The sequence below is a fragment of the Theobroma cacao genome, chromosome 2 (assembly GCF_000208745.1).
Source record: "Theobroma cacao cultivar B97-61/B2 chromosome 2, Criollo_cocoa_genome_V2, whole genome shotgun sequence".
NCBI classification, from domain to species: Eukaryota; Viridiplantae; Streptophyta; class Magnoliopsida; order Malvales; family Malvaceae; genus Theobroma; species Theobroma cacao.
The window spans coordinates 7,408,434-7,431,395 of NC_030851.1; the positions used below are offsets into that span (position 1 = coordinate 7,408,434).

General features: G+C 33.8%; 3 protein-coding genes and 1 non-coding gene across 8 annotated transcripts; 2 read left to right on the forward strand and 2 right to left on the reverse strand.

The window, feature by feature from the left end:
• LOC18608328 (chaperone protein dnaJ 20, chloroplastic) lies at window positions 929–1,713 on the forward strand. Its single transcript, XM_007042953.2, has one exon. The coding sequence runs from the start codon at window positions 1,051–1,053 to the stop codon at window positions 1,564–1,566; it is 516 nt and encodes a 171-aa protein (XP_007043015.2). The 5' UTR covers window positions 929–1,050; the 3' UTR covers window positions 1,567–1,713.
• Window positions 11,705–17,292, reverse strand: LOC18608329 (sulfate transporter 1.3). 5 transcript variants are annotated; one of them, XM_007042954.2, is made up of 14 exons: window positions 16,939–17,283; window positions 15,124–15,483; window positions 14,993–15,041; window positions 14,688–14,895; window positions 14,370–14,544; window positions 14,209–14,274; window positions 14,017–14,130; window positions 13,808–13,924; window positions 13,590–13,716; window positions 13,201–13,487; window positions 12,927–13,117; window positions 12,750–12,835; window positions 12,496–12,572; window positions 11,705–12,332 (listed from the first exon to the last, which is right to left on the reverse strand). In XM_007042954.2, exons 2-14 carry the CDS (start codon window positions 15,457–15,459, stop codon window positions 12,192–12,194), a joined length of 1,974 nt encoding a protein of 657 aa, XP_007043016.2. In that variant the 5' UTR covers window positions 15,460–15,483; window positions 16,939–17,283; the 3' UTR covers window positions 11,705–12,191. The 5 variants fall into 5 exon arrangements, with proteins under 5 accessions (XP_007043016.2, XP_017972006.1, XP_017972007.1 ...); XM_018116517.1 differs by lacking the exon at window positions 16,939–17,283 and adding an exon at window positions 16,385–16,476; XM_018116518.1 differs by lacking the exon at window positions 16,939–17,283 and adding an exon at window positions 16,011–16,122.
• On the reverse strand, window positions 18,617–21,301 carry LOC18608330. The gene is made up of 3 exons (XM_007042958.2): window positions 20,827–21,301; window positions 19,759–19,834; window positions 18,617–19,093 (listed from the first exon to the last, which is right to left on the reverse strand). The coding sequence occupies exons 1-3, from the start codon at window positions 21,121–21,123 to the stop codon at window positions 18,972–18,974; spliced, it is 495 nt and encodes a 164-aa protein (XP_007043020.2). The 5' UTR covers window positions 21,124–21,301; the 3' UTR covers window positions 18,617–18,971.
• Window positions 22,282–22,367, forward strand: TRNAM-CAU. Its single transcript is given in 2 exon segments — window positions 22,282–22,319; window positions 22,332–22,367. It is a non-coding gene; the product is annotated as a tRNA-Met (tRNA).

Consider the following 22,962-nt stretch of genomic DNA (forward strand, 5'->3'; position numbering starts at 1 on the left):
CCTTGAAAGTTATTTGAAAGAAATGACTAAGAAGAATGAGATGATTTCTATTCGTTATTTTCATACTCTATAGCAAAAACAACTAGGTGAAAAGGTTGAAAATTTGGTCATTTGAGAAGGGTCTGACTAGATACAGGCCGGCAATTTGAAAATTTGGTCACTTTGGTAGTGTCGTCCAAAAAGATATAGAGGGTCACCACTTCCATGTTTTAGGAATCAACCAAGTAGTCATTTATTTCTGCGCTAAATATGATACATTTTGACCCAATAAGGACTCTGTTGACTCTTAATGATTGTTGCTTTGGGAGAACTCGGTCCTGCATCCTCTGGTAGGTAATCCTATGTATATCCTGTGGCAAGAACTGTATGCATAACATCCGCTCAGAAACTTGTGAATATAATATACATTATTCCATGTTAAAAAGACAACAACAAATTTTGGTACCTAAAAGAAGCTAAGAATTTCTTGCACAGGTGGAGCACGAACTTTGTGTTCACCTCATATACCGATAAAGTAAAGTCTATTAATGGAATAGGCAAGCAGCATTTTATTTCGCAAATAACCAGTTCCCAACTTATTTTCATAGGTAGCTGGCCACTGGGAACAAAACTTTACTCTATATTTCAGTATGAATAACTAGATACATTTAATTACGTATCCAAATTAGCGTCAAATTAAGTTCAACTTGGCTTCTAGATAGCTAGTAAAGTAGAAATTAAACAATGTAAAACATGTTCCGGCCACAAAGAGCCAGCAGTTCTTTTTAGTTAAAAACAATTCAGGGTTGACCAAATGCGGATTAAGGAAAAAAATTCCAATGCTCACCATGAAGAAAACGCGTTAAACTTTGGAGTCACCGGTTTGTTTTCTTGCGGCAAAAGTATATTTAAGAGCAGTGTTCAAACTGGTTCAAACTGTCGCATAAATGTTACATTCCTTACTATATATACATATCCTTATGCATTGACTTTGCTTGAAGCCTTGAACTACCCACCCGTGGGCTGTGTACACATTTCAGTTCTTGTCTATTCCACATTTGGGTCATTGCCATGAATTGTTCCTTCGCTTCAAGCCTGAGCGATGCCAAACCATTTCTTTCCCATGTAAGATCTCATAAACCTCAAGGGAAACCCATCTTGACTGCTTTTTCCTGCAGAGCTTGTGAAAAGGATCAGAGCACCAACTTCTATAAGGTTCTTTCTCTGAACTCGAACCAGGCAAGCATTGATGAGATAAAGAAAGCTTACAGAACCATGGGTCTTCAACATCACCCTGACGTATGTCATCCTTTCAAGAAAGATGAATCAACGAGGATGTTTGTTCAATTGCATGCGGCTTATAAGACCCTGTCAGATCCTGTGTTGCGTGAAGAGTATGACTGCATATTGAGTTCCAGGAATTTTGAAGGAAAATTCAGGGCCGATTTTGCAGATCACTATTCGAGAATCAGGTGGCAGGAACAAATTCAAGAGTTAAAAAGGAGGTCCAGCTACCGTATGGAACAAAAGGAAATATCCTGGGGCAATCGGATGAGGGCTAAGAACAATGAGAAGAGGGACAAGTGATTTGGCTATTTCTTGATTTCTTAACAAGGTATTTGTTATTTGTTTTATGATTCTTAGAGATGTAATTGATTTTAACTCATTCTTTTGAAGTGCTCTTTAAATGTATGATTATCAACGTATATATTATATATATGAAAAAGAAATTAAACCTTTGGTTCATTGCTGCTATTGTTAATTCTTGTGGTTTCAGCAAATCTTTGATTCATTTTTAATTTTCTTATAAGCACTAATTGATCCATTGTTTTCCCGTTATATTTTGGATAAACAATTGAATAATATGACAGGGAAAAGCACCATGGAATTAAGACAAAATAAATTGAGCATTAGATTCAAACCCAAATAAAAAACGACAAAAGGAAAACCAAAATTTTTCTTGCTTTATTTTCTTTCTCAATAAAGAAAGACAACAGAAAAAAAAGTTAAATTATGCAATTAATTTCTATACTTTATAAAAAATATAGATTTAGTTCTTAAATGATAATTTTTATAAATTGAGTCTTTATATTTTTTTAATTTGTTAATTTCACTTTTTAACTCCAAATTTTTAAATTTTCTCTATTAAATATATTGACGTAATACTTTAATCAATTGATGTGATATTTTTTATTGACATGACATTAACTATATGCTAATATGACGAAACTACTAACATAGCACATGTTGATGTGGCAAAAATATTGATATAACAATTGTTAAAAAAAATTTTGAAATTAAAATTTTAATTACTTCTAAATAAAAAATAAATGTTACAAATAGCTTGTTGAAACGGTACAAATATTAATAAACTAATTCAATCCTTCAGTGTTTTTTTTTTTTTTGAAGTAAGAGTAATTTCATTGCAAATACAGGAATCCATACAAAAGTCTCCTAGCAAGAGGAGACACAACCCAACGCTTGTAACAACAACAAAATCAGGATGGCTGCAAAAGACCTTCACACAGAACCAATTGCCTATGAGAGCCATGTTCACATCTTCTGTTGGCAAGAAATCAGAGCCATACCCATAGGCTTGAAGTTTAGAGAATCTTTTGCTTCAACCTAAACCCTTCCACCAATCTTTAGCTGAAGGCATGGTCAAAGTAGAATCAATTGCTGGCTCAAAAAGCAAAACTAGCAAGCACATTGGATATATTGCCAAACAACTTAATAATTTGATTGATTGATTTATCAAGCCCTTTATTGCCTCTGGTGTCCTTCTTTACAAGCTTTGCTTCATTTTTCTTGCCCGTTGGAATGGCTTTTATAAGGATAACAGATGCGTTTCCCTTTCATGATTTTCGAAGTACTCTGGAGAAAGGGAACCTCTTTCTGACAAAGATAACACAAAAATAGAAAAAATCTCCTTTTTCTTTTTCCTTCTCTAAAATCCCAATCCCAATTCATTTTTCAAGTCCCTTCAGATAAGACAGTTTCAAGCCTCCTTAGATAAATAGAGAAAAAACTTTGATTAGATATAACCACTTTCCTGTTTTTCAATTTGATCTAAATTTTGTAATATTTCTTATTTCGGGCTAAAAAAGGAATTGTAATTCCCTTTAATTATTGTTTTGAAAAAGAAAAATATATTTTTGTATATGTTTGAGATTTCTTGCATCCAAATTTTTATTTGTTTTTCCTTCGAATTGACGATTTATCTAATGCCATTTTCTAAACAGTGAATGTTGATTTTGCTTGCCTGATTGATTTTTTAATATATGTCACGTGATAATTATCATGTCAATATTTTTACTGTATCAGCATAATCAATATCACATCATCACATAATTAATGTTACGTCAACAGTAAATATTACGTCAATTTGATAAAAATGTCATGTCAACATAATTAATGATAAAAATTTAACAGAGTTAGAATTAGATATTAAAATTAATAGATTGAAAAAATACAATGACTCAATTTACATAAATTATCATATAAAAATTGAATCTTTTTTTTTTTTATAAAATACAAGAACTAATTATATAATTTGATAAAACAAGTGGGAACAAACTCAACAAATAAACCTGCTATAAAAAAGCCTTTATACGTGGGATATTAGTCCAGTATCATTTAGATAATAAACCTTGAATAATATGAACTTCACAAGTAAATATATCAGTGGAGCTCAAACTGTACTCATGAAAGTCAATTTGACGTTGATATATGTTGAATTTTCTGGAAAAAAAAGATGAACAGCTGCAAAATATTCAAGCTCAAAGGAAGAAGAAAGTAGTGGAAGAAAGAGAAAAATGGACAATCAAGAAAAAAGGTGCAATCAAGAAAAAAGGTGCAGTACGGCATTTAAAATAGTCTGCCTACAGATGCAGAAGAATAAGAAGAAAGCCAATAGAAACATAACACTTGGCCATTCATTCAATTACCAAGACCCAACAGCGATTTCAACACCAAGCATTCAAGCAGCCAATAACAATTGGACACATGCTGGCAGCTCGACTTTTACAATCAAAGAAATAGAAAATGCTAATTAGAGCTGTCAATATGAGCTACCATATCCTTGTGCGTTAAAAAAATATGAATTAGATCGAATCAATTCATTTTTTATATGGATTATCAAAATCTCAACTCAGCCCATCTCTTGTTAATTCATGAATTGGGTTGAGTCAGTCTATTTTTTTTTTTTTACAAAAAAAATTATTTTTATAATTTTACTTAATAAATTTTTTATTAATAAATTATTTTATGATTTAATTTATAAATTAAAATTATTAATTTGATAAGTAAAGATTAAGCACATTGAAATATATAAAATAAGTAATATTATTAGTAACTAAATTATTAATTTTATATAGTTAAATATATAAAATTATTAAATTAATTAAAATTATTAATTTTTTTAGCCCATAGGGTTGGCCCGCCCCAACCCACCTCAACCCACTAATTTGGTGAGCTGGTCCATCTAGGCCCGGTTTTAATATGGGCATAAATTTTCAAACCCAGCCTATCTCATATTAAATAAAAAATAGACCGACCCAATGATTCAAGCTCATTTTGACAGGTATAATGCTAACGACCAGTAATAAAAGATAAAAGGTAAAATACCTTAATCTTATTAAGATTTTATCATAATTTTACACGAGTTTATTAATATTTAAAAATAAACAATCAATTTTAAAAGAATATTTTTCATTAGATATATAAGTCCTACCGTTAGTCAATCATCAATGATTTCGTTAGATTGATAGTGTGATAATATTTTTAAAATTTTTTTATCATTTATTAATTTTAAAATTACTATTATATAAAATACAATTTTTTTCATTTTTACGATTTCTTTCTCCCTCTACCTAAGCATTCTTTCACTAAATTTTCTCCACCATGGACAACGACAATGACAAACGACGACAATGGCTACAACAATGGCTTACGACATAGCAAGTGTTGATTGAATGTTTCCTGACTGATCTAGCGGCAAGAATGTTGGATCGAACGTTCCTTGACCAAATCCGGTAGCGAGAATGCTAGATCTGGCCAACTAGGAAGCACCAAATTTGGCATTCTCACAACACTAGGGAGCGTTGGCGAGAGCGATCGTGTTGGAAAGGTTCAATCTAGCACTCCCTGACTAGATCCAACCATGGAAACGCTAGATTTAGAGCTTTCATGGCCAAATATGGTCGAAGAGTGCCAGATCGGGCATTCTTGCGAGGGCAGGGAACGCTGGAAGGGTATAATCTAGCATTCTCACGATCGACGTAAAGGAGCTTTGCCGGTCGGCTTAAGAGAAAGGAATATAATGGAGAAAGAATAAGAGTATTTTAGATATTTCACGTTTGCTCGTTAACGTCGTTTATACATTTGAGGCAAACTATCTATTTTGAATACTAATGACCAACGTGGAATTATTGTCAAAACTTAGGAGGGATCAGTATATTTTACCAAAATAAAAATACAGTGATTTTTTTTTGGAATTGAGGGAAGGGATATTTGAACCCTACTCTTTAAGAAGAGAGCTCATACACCAACCAATTAACCAAATGCTTGGGTGCGCGATAAGTTAAAAAAGTAAATATAAAATGACATTACAAAAGAAATTAAACAGTAACACTATTTAAATGGGACACTTGTAACAACACGTGCTTTTCTTCCTTCTTCTTTCAAAATACCTTTCCCACGAAACTCCATTAAAGAACCAGAGTGAAGCTTTGACACAAGAACCAAACTCGACCCTTCAACACACCTTCTTAGGTTTTGTTTTGCACACACCCAACTTGGTCCTCAAAAGAATGAACGTTTTCTTGTTCAAGCCTTTAGTGAATATGTTAGTAATCTGATCATCAATACTGCAATGCTAAGCTGAAATTTCCTCATCTTTAACAGCTCTCTGATTGAATGAAATTTGACTTTACTATGCTTGGTTTTATCGTGTTGAATTGGATTTTTTGCAATTGAGATTACAGACTGATTATCAATGAATATAGTAGTTCCCTCATTTTTGATTAAACCTCAAATCAAACAAAATCTTCCTAAATCCAAATAGCTTGATTTGTAATTGTTGTTGTTGCTATATATTCAACCTCAATAGAGGATCGAGCTACCATTTTCTACTTTTTAGAATTCCAAGAAAAAAAAGCACTCCCAAATGTGAAAACGTAGCCAATTATGCTTTGGAATCATTAACACTACTAGCCTAAACTATCACAATAACCAATCTCTTCATTACTCTCTTTCCTTTCAAACTTCAAGCCATACTCAATTTTGCCTTTGATGTATGTTAGTACACATTTAGCAACTGCGTAATGATTCTAAAATGGATTCTACTGAAATTGAGATAGCAAACTTGCAGTAAACATAATGTTTGGCCTTGAAGTTGTCAAATACAAAAAACTACCAATGATATTTCTATATGTTGAGCTTATAGCTTTAGGAGCCTCATCTTCCTTGCTCAATTTACAGTTTGAAGCTAGTAAAGTCTCAATTGCTTCATTGTTCTCCATGTCAAACTTTTTCAGTAACTCATTTGCATATTTACTCTGATGTATGCAAATGTAATCTAAATCTTAAATGAATTGTACGCCAAGGAAGTAATGCATTTCCCCCAAGTTTGAATTTCAAACTCTCTCATCAATTAAGTTTTGAAATCATTTAAAACACTCATCTGAACCAATAATTAACAAATCATCAACATATAAAGATATAATCAACTTAATTGAATCATTAAAGTTGTAAACATACAGAGTAGGTTCATTAGCACTCCTTTAAAAACCTTTTGAAGTGAGAAAACAGTTAATTTGATCATACTCTATAAGCCTATTTCAGTCCATATAGAGCTTTGAACAAGCTTGCAGAGTTTCTCTTATGTTGCTAGACTAATGAAGCCTTCTAGTGGCTGAATATAAATATCTTCAGTGAGATATCCATTGAGAAAGGTTGACTTGACATCAAGATGGCAGATCTTCCAACCTTCTTAAGTTGCCAAAGCAGTAAGTAATTTGATTGTGTTTCCTAATAGTGCAAAGGTTTAAGAGTATTTCTTTACTGGTGCAAAGGTTTCCTAATAGTCAATACCATAGATTTAAGAGTATCTCTTTACTACAAGTCTTGCTTTAAATTTGTTAATTGATCCATCAACATTAAGCTTTGTTTTATAGATCTATTTCACCCCAATGATGTGTTGATCAAATGGTTTATCTACCAAGATCCAGGTACCATTCTTCCTAATCATTTTCATTTCATTTTGCATAGTCTGCATCCATTTGTTATTTTTTACAGCTTCATTAAAGGTTGTAGGTTTAATGATAGCTATATTACACCTTGCATATACGTCCTGTAAAGACCTTGTACCTCTCACTGTAAGATTTTTATCTTCAATGTTTTCCTTTTGATGAACTTCATTCATAACTTGATCATTAATCTGATTCAAGTTTTCATAAATCTCCACTGTCAATATCTCCCAATTCTATTTCGATTTTTCATCAAACTTGGTGTCTCTACTGATAAAAATCTTCTTAGTCTCAATATTATACAACTTGTACCTTTTTGAAACATCACTATAGCCAACATGAATGGTTAACAGACTTTTCTCATCAAGTTTTGTTTTCTTTTCATCTAATATCTTTGCATAACACATACAACCAAATATTCTCAAATGTGAAACAAATGGTTTGATTCCAAACCAGGCCTCATAAGGAGTCTTATAAGCTAATGATCTAGTATATATCAAATTTAGCAGATAATTAGTTGTGTTAACAATTTCTGACCAGAAGAACTTAGGAAAAACTTTTCTAGAATAACAGATACCTTGCCATCTCCATCAGTGTCCCATTTTGTTGTGGACTGTAAGACACTATAAGCTGATATGTTATACCAATCTAAGATAAGTAATATTCAAATTCCCTAGTTGTATATTCCTTACCATTGTCAATTTTTAGAGGATTAATAGTCAAGTTCACTTGGTTTTCAACTAAGTTTTTAAACTTAGTAAAGCTTTTCAAGGCATCAGACTTGAGTTGAAGAAAATATATCCAGCTATACCTGGACACATTGTTAATGGAGTGAGATAGAATCTACTACCACTAAGAGATGAAGTTTTCATTGGACCTCTCAAAGTTGTGTGAATAAGTTACAATTTCTAAGTTGCTTTCCATTTCCTTTATTTTGGGAATGGAAGTATACTTTGCTTACCAAACCAACAAGTCCCACACATATGTTCAAACTTTGTAATATTAGACAAACCTTCAACAAGCTCTTGTGAGGCCATTTTCTACAACGACTCATAATTAATATGCCCCATCCTTTTATGCCACAATTTAGAATCAACAACAGAACTGTAAAGGGCTTTATGACATGTATTCTTCCAGTTAATTGGATAGCATTTGTTCTTCATCTCTACAGTCAACAACTGATCTCCCTTTGGATCAAATATTGTGCAATATTTGTCCTTGAATAAAAGAGCATAAAGACTTTTAGTAAGTTATCCAACACTTAGCAAATTCCAGTCAGCTTCAAGAACAAAGTAGACATTTAAATTATACTTATTACATGATTGAGTCTCAACAACAATTATCCCAGTGCCAAGAGTCTTCAAAAAGACTCAATTTCTAATCGCTACTCTTGCTCTGAAACTTATATCAGGAGCAGTAAATTGACTCTCATCACTAGTCATGTGATTTGAACAGCCACTATCAATTAATCACACACTTTTCTTGGTTAATTCACAAGCTTCTCTACCCATGAACAGGAACTCATCAAAAACCTCAGTATGATTTACAACTACAACGTTCTCATCAATGTGAGAAGCTTTGTTTTTACACACTTTCTCAACATGTCCAAGTTGATTACAAGACCTACATTTCACGTTAGGCCTATACCAACAAAATTTGGAAGAATGAGTTTTTTTCTTGTAACGTGGACAAAGAGGATATTTGTATCCTTGCTTCCCAACCTTACCATCACCAGATTTCTTGTCTTTGTCCTTTTTTTTCTCAGTCATTCTTTCTCGTGCCACTGTTACAAATTTTCAGATTCTTAGTCTTAGCTACTAAGGCATTGTCAACAAATTCATCTTGCCTTAAAGCTCTCCTTTGTTCCTGTGCTTGTAAGGCATTTACAAGCTCACTCAAGGTAACCTTTGAAATATCCTCTGAATCCTCAAGAGAAGAGATCTTGGACTCAAATTTTTCTAGCAAACTCACCAGTACCTTGTTGACAATCCTCTTCTCAATCATTTCTTCCCCAAGTAGCCTAAGCTGATTAACTAACTTCATGATCTTCTCAGAAAAATCTTTAATACTTTCATCTTCACTTATTCTAAGAGCCTATTTAGCTTAACTTTTTTTTTAGCTTAAAAGCTATTATGAAGCTTTTATGAAAAATAATAGCTTTTAAAATTAAGTTAAAATTTTTCAGTAAACTATTTGGTAAAATAAATTATATAAGCTCCAATTTTAGTTAAAATTACCATAAAGGGTATTCATATTATTTTCAATCACCTAATAAACCAAAGCGAAACAATTTTGTTTTGAGTTTATATATGATTTTAGATGTTAAAAATCAAATAAATTCATAAATAAACGGAATAACTTTTAAACTTGTATAATAGTAATAGTATTAGATTTTTTTATGAAGAAAAAAGAAAACTTTTAAATAGTACCTAAATATAGTTTTAAATTTTGGATTTTCTTTTCTCTTAATCTTTATAAGAACAAAAGAATCTTAAATTTTGCTATTTTGTTGCTAGGCCTTTTTTTTTTTTTTTCTAGTGGTCTTTATAGATAGAGATAAAGAAGAGGGAGATTATGATTTTTCAATAGTGGAGGGTGATTTGCAGAGAGAGGGAGNGGAGATGAGTGATTTGCAAAGAGAGGGAGAGGAGAGGGAGATTGATTGAGAGAGAGGGATATTTTCTAAAACACTGGTGTGTTTTCAAAAGAAGATAATAGAAAGCTCATATTTGAAGCTTTTCTTTAAGCTTTTTTTAAAAAAAATGTATTCTTTAAAAAAAACTACTTTTTTTAAAAAGCTTTCTTTAAAATCCTATTTAACCTAACTTTTACTTTTAATAGACAGATAAGTTAAAAAAAGGCAAGCCAAACAAGCACTGAGTATTTCAAACTGCTTATGTAGATTTAATAACGTCCTTATAAGTTAATTTGAGGATCACCCTTATCTTCTACATTAAAACAATAAGATAAATGTTCATAAATTTCGTCTCTTGTACCTTTTACTAAGTACATAAGAAAATCATATCCATATGTCTTTACTTTACTAATTTTTTTACTTGTTCAAGGTTCAATAATATCCTCATCATTTGATTTTCTATTTTCTAGAATTTTATCACTTTCAGTTACTAGTTCTTTAAGTCTTAGGAGTTAGGATTAAATTAAACATTGTCTCATCAAAGGTAACATCCCTTGATTTTATGACTAAATTAACAAAATACAAATCATTGGGTTTCGTCACCGTGAGACGATATACTTACTATGTTCAACATATCTTATGAATAGACATTCAATTATACTTTCACCCAATTTCTTATTCTTTGATTCTGTAACTTTTACTATTACTCAATATCCTTAAACTCTTAAATAATTAAGGTTTGGTTTTTTTTTTATTTCAGAACTCATAAAGAGTAATTTTACTCTTTTTGAGCGAGACTCTATTTAGTATATGACAAGCGATTAATAAAATTTTGCTCAAACACCCCTTTCATAAACCAAAATTAGAAAGGATAACATTGATCATTTTTGTTGAAACTTGATTTTTACATTCTACTGCATCATTTTGTTGTGGTACATACGAAGTTGTAGTTTCATGAATAATACTGGTGGACTCAAAATACATAGGATTATAGTTTTCACCTCCTCTATCACTTCACAAACATTTAATAAATGATTCAGAATGTAATTAAATTTCAGTTTTATAAATTTTAAACTTTTTCATAACTTTATCTTTAGAATGCAACAAATAAACATGACAATATCTAAAAAAATCATCTATAAATATCACAAAATATTTCTTTTCATCAATAGATGGTGTTCTATGCAAATCACAAACATTAGTAAGTATTAATGCAAACAATTTAAAGTTTCTTTCTATTTTAAGAAATGAATTACTTGTGATTTTAGTAACCATGCAAGTTTTACACAAATCATGATTTTTATCAAATGCAAGAATTAAATCTGAATTAGCCATATCATGCATTCTTATATAATTAACATGACCTAAATGATTATGCCATAAACTTGACAATGATACATTACTAACAGAAACATTGAAAGAAAAAGAGCCAACATAAGTAGAAACAGTAGCATTATTATTAATGTTAAGTTTAAACATGCTTTCATACAAATAACAACTTTTCACATTCAGTCCACCTTATACAGTTTACCTTTTGTAAAGATGAACTTATTTGTCTCAAATACTAATTTAAAGTCAAATTTATTTATCAAATCACACACAAATTTTCCTAACTTTTTATACAAAATAAACATCACTTAATACAAGAACTTTTCCAAAAATAAACATAAGTTTAATAATACTTTTTCCTTTCACTTGTAAGGTGAAGGAATTCCTCATGTGCGACACTGTTCATTTGGACAATGCACAGCTCATTTGGCTTTGTTGGCTTGCGGTTTCCACTCAAAACTTTTCAAACTCCAAGCGAAGCTTTTGGAAATTGGAGAATTTTTTGTACATAATGGATTTAAACTTTGCTTTGAAGCTTTCTAGTTAATTTTGTGAGATATACATAATAAAATTACAAAGAAAAATCACATGGTTACAAGAAATACTGACCTATAAAAACCCTTAGGAGAAATACCCTCAAATTTCTTTTACAAAGCAACTCTATTGATACTTGTGTGATAGAAAGCATCAACAAGTAGTCAACCTTGATTATGTGAAACTAAGAATGAGAATAACATGGAAAAAGAAGATACTAATGCCCCAGTGTTGGAGATCAGAACAATGATGAAGAAAGCCTTTCGTAAATTAAATTGAATTTACACAGCTTTTGCTAATTTATTTAATTTAATCCCCCCATTTTATCCACTGTTCACCGTCAAGGTTTTATTCCTTTTTTCGTATGAGCTCCTTCAAAATTCGCCTTAGCAAGTTTCTTGTAAGCTTTGCTATTGAACCGTGTTGAATCTTCCAATGTTGAATTAGTTTGACAACAAGAAGACATGTTATGGTTCTTCCATCTTTGGAGCACATGTTAGTACTGCATCTGCTACAGTGAGGAAGATCCTATCCTCCCCTATCAACTCTGGAAACTTTGAAGCATGGAGCTTGTCAACCACAACAGGCCCTGGATTGGCTAAAACAAGCTGCACAAGAAGAATGCAGAAATCCTGAGATATTACTCGATGCCAAAACCCTTATATTAACATCATAGAATGGTAGGTTAAATATGTGCCATATACCACTAGTTTTAAAAAACAGTATTTTATATTACCATACAAAATTTGAGGTGCTTTTATTGTAGGTTACCTTAACATCCCTCTTCTCAAGACTTCTGAACAACTCTTCCAAGGCATGGATGCCACTGGTGTCAATGTCAGTAACAGCTGTAAGAATGTAAATTTATAAGAAAGAATTCTTTCGGCAAGCTTGATGACCAAAAAATTGAATGAGGTAGTGTCAATGTCAGTAACAGCTGTAAGCACATAAATTCATAAGAAAGAATTCTTGCGGCAAGCTTGATGACCAAAAAAATTGAATGAGGTAAATTGAAGATCGCTTACGTGACATTTCAACAATCAAATACATAATTCTAGGTTGGAAATTTTCTTTCAGTTGTTCTTCTTCATCAGCCAGCCATCTCAAAATCCTGCAGGAAATTTAACATTAGGCGTTTAGCATATGATTTATCTGACATTTCTTTTGGCGTTTTAGAGATTTTAATATGGAAAAGCTAATACCTCTCTTTAACATAGTTGGAATTGGAAAAGTATATTGCGGAATCAACTCTGACAATGAGGATGCCAGGAACTTTTGTTGCATCTGGATATTGGAGAATGTTCCTGTAAACAGTAGTCCTCGGAAGCTTCCCAAGAATTGCTGTGCGAGGTCTTGTAACTTGTAAGAGGATTTTTGCAAAGGATATTGAAACCTGTTGGAACAAGAAAAGGATATTTAGTGTATATATGTGGCAAATCAAACTTAGATATGCCAAGAATCTCCTTAAATTCTCACCGCAATTAAAAGTCCCATCTCAACAGAAGAGAAAACTACACCAAAGAAGGCTCCCATACAAGCAACAAAATCAAATTTATCAATCTTCCATATTAGAGCTACTGCTTCAATGTCAATTAATCCAATCACCGCAGATATAATAATAGAAGCAAGTATTGCATTTGGAGTGTACTTGAACAGAGGAGTGATGAGTTCCAATGTTAGTAGCACAACACAGGACATCACTATATTAGACACGGCTGTATGGCATCCAGCCATGTAATTTACTGCTGAGCGAGAGAAGGATCCTGCATGAACATTTAGATTATAAATGTTAAAATGATTTGTTATACGATTCAAATTGAAACGAGGTAAAGAATCACTATAGTTTGGCCATTCTGTTTTCACACCTGTGGCCACATAACAAGATGTCATCGAACCAACAATATTCATTGTTCCTAATGCTACCATTTCTTTATTTCCATCCAGCTGGTAGTCCTTCATGGAAGCAAATGTCCTTCCAATTGCTACAGCTTCCTAAAGAGAAATTGTTAGGCTTTAGATAAAAGATATAGTGACCACAATCACTTTATGCCAAATCAAGAAATAAGGTGCTGAATATGCATACCGTCAATGCTATCATACCCGCTACAACCCCTATCCTGAAACCTTTGCCAAGATATTCTCCAGAGAAAAATATTTCATTCACAGATGGTGGATTGACGCCTTGTCTGATATGTTTCACCTATATATAACATCATGAAATGAATCTTCCATTACTTTTCCTTTGCAAAAGATAAAAGTTGGCAACAATCAAACAGAAATGGATAAACATACGATTTGAACACCATGCTTGTCAGCACGTGTGATGTACACAAAAAAGGTGGAGAGGATGACAGAGATCAAGGGAGCAATTGCTGGCACCCAAAATAGTTTCTTCTTTTTTTTTCCCTGTTCCATTTTATATGGTATCATTAGATTACATGAAAATTTTATACATAGATGAAGAAGGAAAGAAATTGATCTTACAATGTATTTTGCAACCAAGAGGAAGGCCAGGAAGGCCACTCCTATTAGTATAGTTTGCCAATTCCACTGTAAAACAGAGTCGACTGTAAGATTAGCCAAATTCAACCATGTTTCATGCCACAAAAATAAAGAATCTCAAAAGTAAGGCAGTAATCACTTACACCATGATGCACTGAGTTCCATACTGAGCGCATAACAGAGACAATATTAGTATTCTTTGTGAATTTTTTGATACCAAGTAGACCTTTAAGTTGTTGAAGGGCAATGGTGATAGCAGCACCGGCCATAAAGCCAACTATGGCAGCATGAGATAGGAAGTCTATCAAGAACCCCAACCTGAAAGCAGTCATACCAGCCAATTAGCATGATTTATACCCATAATGATGATATATTCAAAGGGTACAATATTTGATAAATCATTGGGAATGAAAGAAGGAAATTGGCCCATATAATCTTTCATTGGACATTGGCCCATATACCTTAAAAATCCAAGTGTGAACTGAGTGATGCCTGCAAAGAAAGTAGCAGTGAATGCAAGGCGTCGGTAGTCAACAGGATTTTCAGATGAGTCAATCTCATCCCGCAGGAGACTACCAAGCAAGAGAGAAACCACAGCCACAGGTCCAATGGCAATATCCCGCGAGCTTCCCATAAATGCATAAACAAGAGGTGGAACAAAGCTACTATCTGTAATGCAATTGAAGACAAGTTCTTGAAATCAGTCAATATGATCTCCCCCACCCCACCCCAATAAAGTATCTTATTAAGTAGAAAGAAAACTTACATAATCCATATTGGGGCTCCAGATTTGCAAGCTTTGCATATCCAATATCCTAATTTTAAAATTCAAAATTATTAGAAACAGAAACCAAATAATGGAAATTTCAACTACATTATCTTGCAGATCACCCTTACCTGTGGAATGCAAAGACTTGCGATAGTAAGTCCAGCAATCAAATCACCTTTGAATTTAGAAAGGCTGTAGTTCCTTCCCCATTCGAATATAGGGAAAACCGCTTGGAAGCCTAGGACAAACTTTCTTGACCTTGGTTGATCCTTAAAATGGCGTAAAGGATCATCTGCAAAGAAAGTTTCCTTCACAGTGGCTGCAATTTCTTTCAGCAGGTTTTGCTTAGGAGGTACTCCCACCTTATGAACGTAAGGCAAATTCTCTGAATTGCGACGTGATGACGAAACACTCACAATATCCATCTCCTCGGAGCCAAGCTCATCAGTGACACGGTGACTCATTCTGTCTAGAGACTAATTTATAACCTGCACGATTAGAAGTAGATATCATAAGAACACCTGTAAAGACAACACTAGCAGCCCGAACCATAACAGTTCAAAAGTCAACTGAAATAGTTGGAAGATAATCATAACATGTTTCTCTTTAAGAGAAGAATGATATTGGACTCGAAGAGAAAAATGCCTATGAAATCATAGACTAAGAGAAGATACTAACTTAAAATGTCAGTGCTGATCAACGCAGCTAATTGATTAGACCATAACAGTGAAACGACAAGAGAGCCAAAGAAGATCTAAAATGTGTCTGCACTGGGGAAAACAGGGACGGTTCCCATTTATAAGAGTGCAAGCCGGAATATCTAGTCAACTATTATATGTCAAAAAGAGATTTCTCATCAATGTATCTAGCGCTCATCTATTCTACATACATAAGTCCCGACAAGCTGATTATAAATCAGGCTAAATTCTTCAAACAAATAACACTTGGAATTGTTTTGGTATTGTTTGAAAGAGATTATCATGATAAACTACTACTCATTTGTTCAAGTGTTGACCTTGGGATTTGGTGTCCCTATGTTAGGCCTAGAGTCATCTATAGCTATCCCATAGTTTCTTCTGCTACGAACTTAAAAGCTTCATCCTCACTTTGAACTACTTGATTTATTGAATTTAGGAATTCTTTAAAGGATGGTGGTGGATATTTAATTGCAAATCTGAAAAAGCAAAAAGATTAGATGCAATTTCTATCATCCGCGCTCAACCATCAGAAGTGCATTCCCCTTTTTTTTTTTTCCAGAATTTCACTTTCTGTTGTGACGCTTATCTATTAAGTTATTTGTACAGCTATCAACTAGGCTAAATTTTCTATCTCCAGAAAGGAAAAAAAAGCAAGGTTATTCCAATAAAACAGATGAGCCTATTAAATTACTCTTGTCCGACATAGCATGTGGGTGAAAAACACAAGAAAGAACGTGCCAATGTCTCAAGAAACAAACGGTTCCCTTCACTGCAAAACAGTCAAACAGGGAAAAAGTGAAAGTGGGTTTAGATTTTGCTTTCCAAGGAAATATGAACGATAACAAGATATTCATTCAACAACCTTAAGGAAATATGAACGACGGGGCCTGGACACAACTCAAATTAACTAAAACCTAAAAACCCATATTCCAAGAAAAAGAAAAGCAAAAAGTGACCCAGATCAAATTAAAGGACACAGCTTTTAAAGTTGGTCTTTTCAGTATTGATTCAGTGCTAAGAATAAAAAGTCTTCCAGAAGAATATGGATCATGGCCTTACTAAAAAACACAGAAAACTTTTCATGACCACCATCCAAAGTGAAATCATCATCCCAACCTTGAAACCCCACTACCCCACCCAAAAAAAAAGGAAAAAAAGAACAGCCATCAGATTATAATAAAAGACAAGAATGGCAAAGTCAAAAGAGAAATTGAGATGGAAGAATTTAACAAGGAGTTTGCTTACAAAGCTTGCGTTTACATGCTGGTAATGCGGCAGCACATCATCGTATCCAACCAGCTCTTTTTATATGCTTCAATTATTTTTTTTTCCTTTGGCCGATTCAACTTTCTGTTAATGTCCCAATGGAGAAAACATGAGGAATAGCACGGGAGATCGAAGGTTAAAGGATGTCTACATTCGTTGAATCTGACAGAGAGAGAGTTTTCTGGTTTTTTTTTTTTTTTCTGTATGTTTCCCTTCTTTTTCGGAAACAGAGTTCTATTTGGTTTCGATGAATATAAACTTCCGAACTTTCTATTTCAGGACCTACAAACCAGAAGGTGAATAACAAGAATATATCAAATTTAAAGGACCCGAATTTCATTGCATAAATACAAGATAGAAAGACAAATTAGAGATGCATGCAATGAAAACTGAGATGTTTAATAGTTCATGTACATTGCTTCAGTCACAAGAATGTTAGTGGGGACAAAACACGCAAGAAGCAAGATTTATTGTAATTTTTTCCTCCATTTGCATTATAACTAATGAATGCTTAATCCGAATATTAAAATCAAATCAAGATGTAAATCACACGTATGCTAACTTCACTTAAATGTGATGTATAACTACAAATACATTTGGTTTTTTCATTAATTAAGAATGTGGGCTCACTTTCAACGTTTTTTTAAACATAAAGACCCGGCCTAAGCTCATCTTATCCTTAATCCTTTAAGTCAGCTATTCATACTTGATCCTTCAATAATATAAAACTTTGGTCGATAACCCAAAAAATATATACAAAAATAAAAAAAATGAGATATATATTGAAAGGGTACTTAGTAACTTAGATAGGATTATAGACCAGGTTCAAGATCAAGAATTTGGGTAGATAAAGTGATTCTTTATCATGGTTTTTTTTAAAACGAAAAATGACATGAATTAGCCACCGTCAGTTTTACTTTCTTTTTTTTGGTCAAACATATAAGAAAGAGATTGACATTGTTATCATCGCACAGAGACTCAAGAGAAACAACCTTGATGAACCAAATGTACAAATTAGGTGACATGATGATGTTAACATAGTGTGAAATCTTGGCTAAATTCCATGTAATGTTATCACAAGTTAAAATATAGAAAAAATCGAAGGCAAATTAATTCAATGCGTTTTCTTCTTGTCTTCAGGTTCTAATTACCCCTTACTATAGTCATTACATCCTTGGGTTGAATAGATACAACCAATGGAAGTGAAATCTTAAAATGGAATATAAAAAACAAAATAATAATAATAAAAAAAGGATGAGAAATATGTTGACCACTAAATTTAGGTAATATTCTTCTCCATTTACCACCCCTATATGCGTGTCGTTTGCCTATGGAATAAATCATCACTGTCTTGCTAGATGGGTTGGTTTGGTTGGGTTTCATCGACAGCCACTTTTTTAAGAAATTTCCTTTTTGGTCACTCTTCTCGTCTTGGGACAATGCCACAAGAGAAACGTCAGGCCCCCAATTCATTATTCTTTTATTAATTTTCCGGTGAACTTCGATCCTAGGATATTTTGGAAAGGCTTGTATATAAGGTCTGTTTTAAGCATACAGAGATCACATGCAGTGAGTAAAGAGTGAAAGAGATTTGATTACTTGTTAATTATCTTATTGTGTAATTTAAGAAATAAATCAAAAAACAAACAAACAAAGCTATCCTGGAGAAGTCAAGATTCTTTTTTCTCAAATTCTTTAAACAAACATGAGGTATTTCCCAATTAAAGCAATACCATGTGTAGTGCATGGTAGATAGGCTTCAGGGAAAAAGAGAAAGACGTAATAAAATTCATTGTCAAACCATGGAACATCCCTATCAACACGACTCCACTTCACATACTCCGAAACCCATGCCTACTCGATCTATCCCTCTTTTATTTTGGGTGAGGATTGAGGACCACTTGAATTAAAGATTTACCCAATTCTAAGATAAAAGCCAACGTCTGAGTTTTCTCTTCGCGACTTTGGCACAGTGCCACTTCTTTCTCCATTTCAAGTAAAAGGCACCCTATTCAACAAGGCCAGAACTCTGCCTTTTTCACCTTCGAAATGCTCTCCAGGACTCCCACTGGTGATACGTGCCCCATCACAGTCACCCTCTTGCTCTCAAGGTCTATACTGAATGATGTAACTCCTGGTTTTCCAAACAGAAGAAAACAACTTTGCATTAGCCAATTGGGTTAAGCCTTGACTCTTGAGGTAAAGGAAAGAATTGTACTCTATGTGGTCCATCAACCATGGTATTGGTGGTAGTTTTCTTGATAACACAAACAAAATGGTTATCCATCGGTTCGCAAGGTAGCAGACTTGCTATCTAAAGCAAATAAATACTTGTTGACCAAATCACGGGAACTCATGAGTTGGCTTAATCCATGTGAAAGCCATAGCTGGTTTTCTACTTTAAAACTGGTGGGGGCTCAGCTCTAAGGTGTGGCTTTTGCACCGAATGTGGACATTCAATTCAATGCCCCATTTGCCTGGTTGGTGTAGCTTGCAACTTTAAACAAGCTGAAAATGATAGGATAAAAAAAGGCTGAAAGGGTCGGTCCTTTACTCTTTGTTCTAAAATTTAAAAGGGCTAAGGCAGATTGGTTTCTTAAAAAACTTGACCTCAAAATTCGGTGACAAAAAGTTTTGGAATTTTTTCCACATTTCAGAAAAGCATCAATAGGTGTCATATTATATACCAGTTAAGTTCATACTTTAATGATTTAACCGATATTACTTGAGACAAAAAATAAAATAACTAATCAAGCATTGATTCGCCTATATATGGATTGGAAAATTGATGGTAATTACCTTCCATTTTGGATAAATGTTTCTTCACTTTCCCAGCACAACCTTGGCAATGAAGAGAGACCCGCATGACAACCACCTGCAACGACTCATTTACAAGAGAAAAGGACAATGTCACGCAGGGAAGTAGTTGTCGAATAATGGCGTAGCTCTTTTACGCCTACGTGTCTTCAAACCCCCCTTTATAAGTTGCTTAAGTAGGATCTTCATATTCTGATCTATATTTTTTAGATCAGGGCATTGATTTATCATTTTTAAGTAAATGATGGATAACTTATAACTAAACAGACCAGTTGATTTTCGAGTGAGATCAATTACTTATAACTAATTCTAATGCTGTCGCTTCAATATTATTTGATGGGTCATTGATAGGATTAAATGCTCCTTAAAATGCAGGTGGGAGTATGCTAAATTATGAGAGAGAACCAAACCGACAAGGAACATAAATCTCAGTTTATGTCAAAAATAGAAGGGACAATAGATATATGTATATTAGAATGATTACATTTTAATTAATCACGATATAGTTATCATGAAGTATGCAACAGTCATGAGGTTGGCTATGTAGAAGAATCAACTAAACTTTCAGTTAGCAAATGATAATCTTCAGCTTCTTGCGTACTTATCCTATAGGATAACTATTATCACTTTTAAAAGATAGCTATCTCTGTATTGTATACACGTATCAAGTGAAAAATGAAAATATTCAACTGCCTAGCCCAAGTTCTTACAGGCTATACCTATACATGATCAATAACTCGAAGTACATTACAAGAAAAATGTTTCAAAATTGCTCTAGCACTTAATCAAAAAGTTTATAGAACCATTTTCAAGACTGTTTCTTGAACATTATTTCTTTTTGGTTTTTTTCGACGTCGACCTGGGTAGATAAGTAACAAAGTTGAAAGCAGAAGACCAGGTTTGGTTTTTTTTTTTTCTTTTTTGGGTGTAGCTAGCTTCTGGATGCTAAGTAAAAGTAAAGCAAACTGGCTACATATATGTATGGTTTTTCTTTTACTATATAATAAGGTATTTGGGGGATAGTAGCGGCATAATCGATCGAAGTCTGACCTGGAAAACATGCTCTGATGAAGCTAGTTGAACTTGTTTCTGGAGGGGTTTTGGCTTCTGTTCTTGATTTTGTTCCCTTTTGACAAAGGGAGTGAAAATTGGTCTCTTATCAGATCCAACAAATCGTCGAGACTCAACAAGCCTAGAATACCTGGCATTGTTGATTAATCTCGTATCCTCTATAAGGATTCTGTCTGGCCTCCTTGGCATCACAGCCGAGCGGGGATCAGCTGCCATGCATGTAGCATTTATTGCTGTGGACTGGCACATGAAACCCCTCATCTTACCATTCTTCATCTTTCAAAGAAAGAAAGCAGAGGACTGTGGAGGAAGGAGTTTTCAAGACAAGGAATATGGTAACCTAAGAGAGAGCTATTCGAAGAAGAAATATGAAGGTAGGCTGTGATGAGTAAAATGAGACAAGTGTAAATAAAAAGAAGGAAATATGCATGCTACATTTATGACTTAGCTAACGAGGTCTTGGAGGCAGTGACAGTTTTATTTGCATTGTTATACCCCCCTGTTAATGCTTCCACCTTCCTATCTTTGTCTCTGGTTAATGTTGATAAGCGACCCATTTCTGGGATAAAATGACCCGGGATGACTGAAATATCCTTTCGTGTAACTCTTGGGCAACTACAATATATAGATGGTTAGGATTGATTGAAAGGAAAATCCTGAGAATTATTAGCGGAATTGCATCATCAGCAGTAAATAATATTCCCATTGTTGAACAACTGCGATAGTTTCTTTCTTCCCAAAAATCACAGAAAAGAAAATTATGTTTAATTATGGTATTGTCGGGCCAATTATTTTGTGGGAGACAAGAAGGTGTAGCTAGCCTGTTCTGTTTCAAACCATCCTGTAGTACAGCATGTTGAGAAATAATGATAAAATTAGTATTGAAAAGATTAGTTAGTAAGAGAGAAGAGCCAATGTGCTGTACAATAAAGAAGGTTGGCAAAAGAACAGAGGAACAAGAGGGAAATTTCAGTTAAAGTGGCAGAAGGGGATACAATAAATGAGTTTACCAAGGTAAGACTGCGACCACAGAGCTGGTAACAACTAACATTTTCAGACCTGTTCTCTACTCTTGTCAATCTCCCTTTCTCTCCAGTGCTGGTGCCCTGTCCATCTGTCTTGAGTGTGTCTCATAAGAGCATTGTTTTAAATACTTGAATTGACCTGCCAAAGTGCCAATGCCGTTGTTTCTCAAAGTAAACCTTGAGTAAATGTCTCAATCTACCGGGTTGAAGTAGAAAAGGCGCAAAAAAACAATGCAATATGAATGTCTCAATCTTACAGCAAAATGAATGTGGTTTGGTTGCTCCATTATAAATTCTACTGTGTTTTATTCAATTTGAATTAGGTAGCAAAATGAAGTAGTCTACCAGCTGATTTTACAATCTTCAGAATCTTAGGAAAGCTAATTGTGTCACCACCTCTTCCATTGCCGGGGTGGTGGCGCAGTTGGCTAGCGCGTAGGTCTCATAGCTTCTTGAGTGATCCTGAGGTCGAGAGTTCGAGCCTCTCTCACCCCATACTGTTGTTTTCCTCTTTAAATTTTTCCTCTTTAACTTGTTTAATTTTTCTTTTTAGAAGATGACCTAAACTTAACTCCATGCAACATCCGCTGCTTTACAACTCCAAGTCACAAGTTTTTAGATCCTTTACTGATTCACTTTTTCTCATGCTGTCAAGTCAAGGGTGGGAGAGTGGTAGATAAGATACAACGTGCATTATTAAATTATTCCCAAAAAAACAAAAATGGGTAGATATAAATGGGCCCATGTTTGCCTAATGATTAGCCCATGAGTAGTTTTGTTTAACTACCAGTACTGGGAATGCCATGTGAAATAGTGTGTCCCTCACTCTCTTTTGCCCTTCTTAAATTCCCTCACCAACAGCTCCATGCTATCCAGATGAAACAGCTTCATTCACGACCCCCCAAAATTGTCAGAAACAAGGACCACCCTAGCTACCCCTTTGTGCCCTCCATCCATGAGCCAACCCGGTTTCTGTGAAACATACGGCTAACTTGCTCTAACCCAAGGGCCAAGACAAAGTGAAAGCAAGGGTGCTAAAGTCCAAAGACATCATATTTATCGTATATTATTTCTTCCAAATATGCATATC

Bases quoted from the DNA above. Each gene is read 5' to 3' on its own strand.
- LOC18608328 (XM_007042953.2), top strand. From the start codon at position 1,051: ATGAATTGTTCCTTCGCTTCAAGCCTGAGCGATGCCAAACCATTTCTT.
- LOC18608329 (XM_007042954.2), bottom strand. From the start codon at position 15,459: ATGAGTCACCGTGTCACTGATGAGCTTGGCTCCGAGGAGATGGATATT. The intron at 13,717-13,807 runs GTATGCATATTC...ATTTCTCTTTAG, and splicing joins CGGGTATGATAGCATTGACG to GAAGCTGTAGCAATTGGAAG. The intron at 13,488-13,589 runs GTGTGAAAACAG...ATGTTCATGCAG, and splicing joins ATCTTGTTATGTGGCCACAG to GATCCTTCTCTCGCTCAGCA.
- LOC18608330 (XM_007042958.2), bottom strand. From the start codon at position 21,123: ATGAAGAATGGTAAGATGAGGGGTTTCATGTGCCAGTCCACAGCAATA. The intron at 19,835-20,826 runs GTCAGACTTCGA...GAGTCGTTGCAG, and splicing joins CATCAGAGCATGTTTTCCAG to GTGGTTGTCATGCGGGTCTC. The intron at 19,094-19,758 runs GTAATTACCATC...TTGGAAAACCAG, and splicing joins ACATTTATCCAAAATGGAAG to GAGTTACATCATTCAGTATA.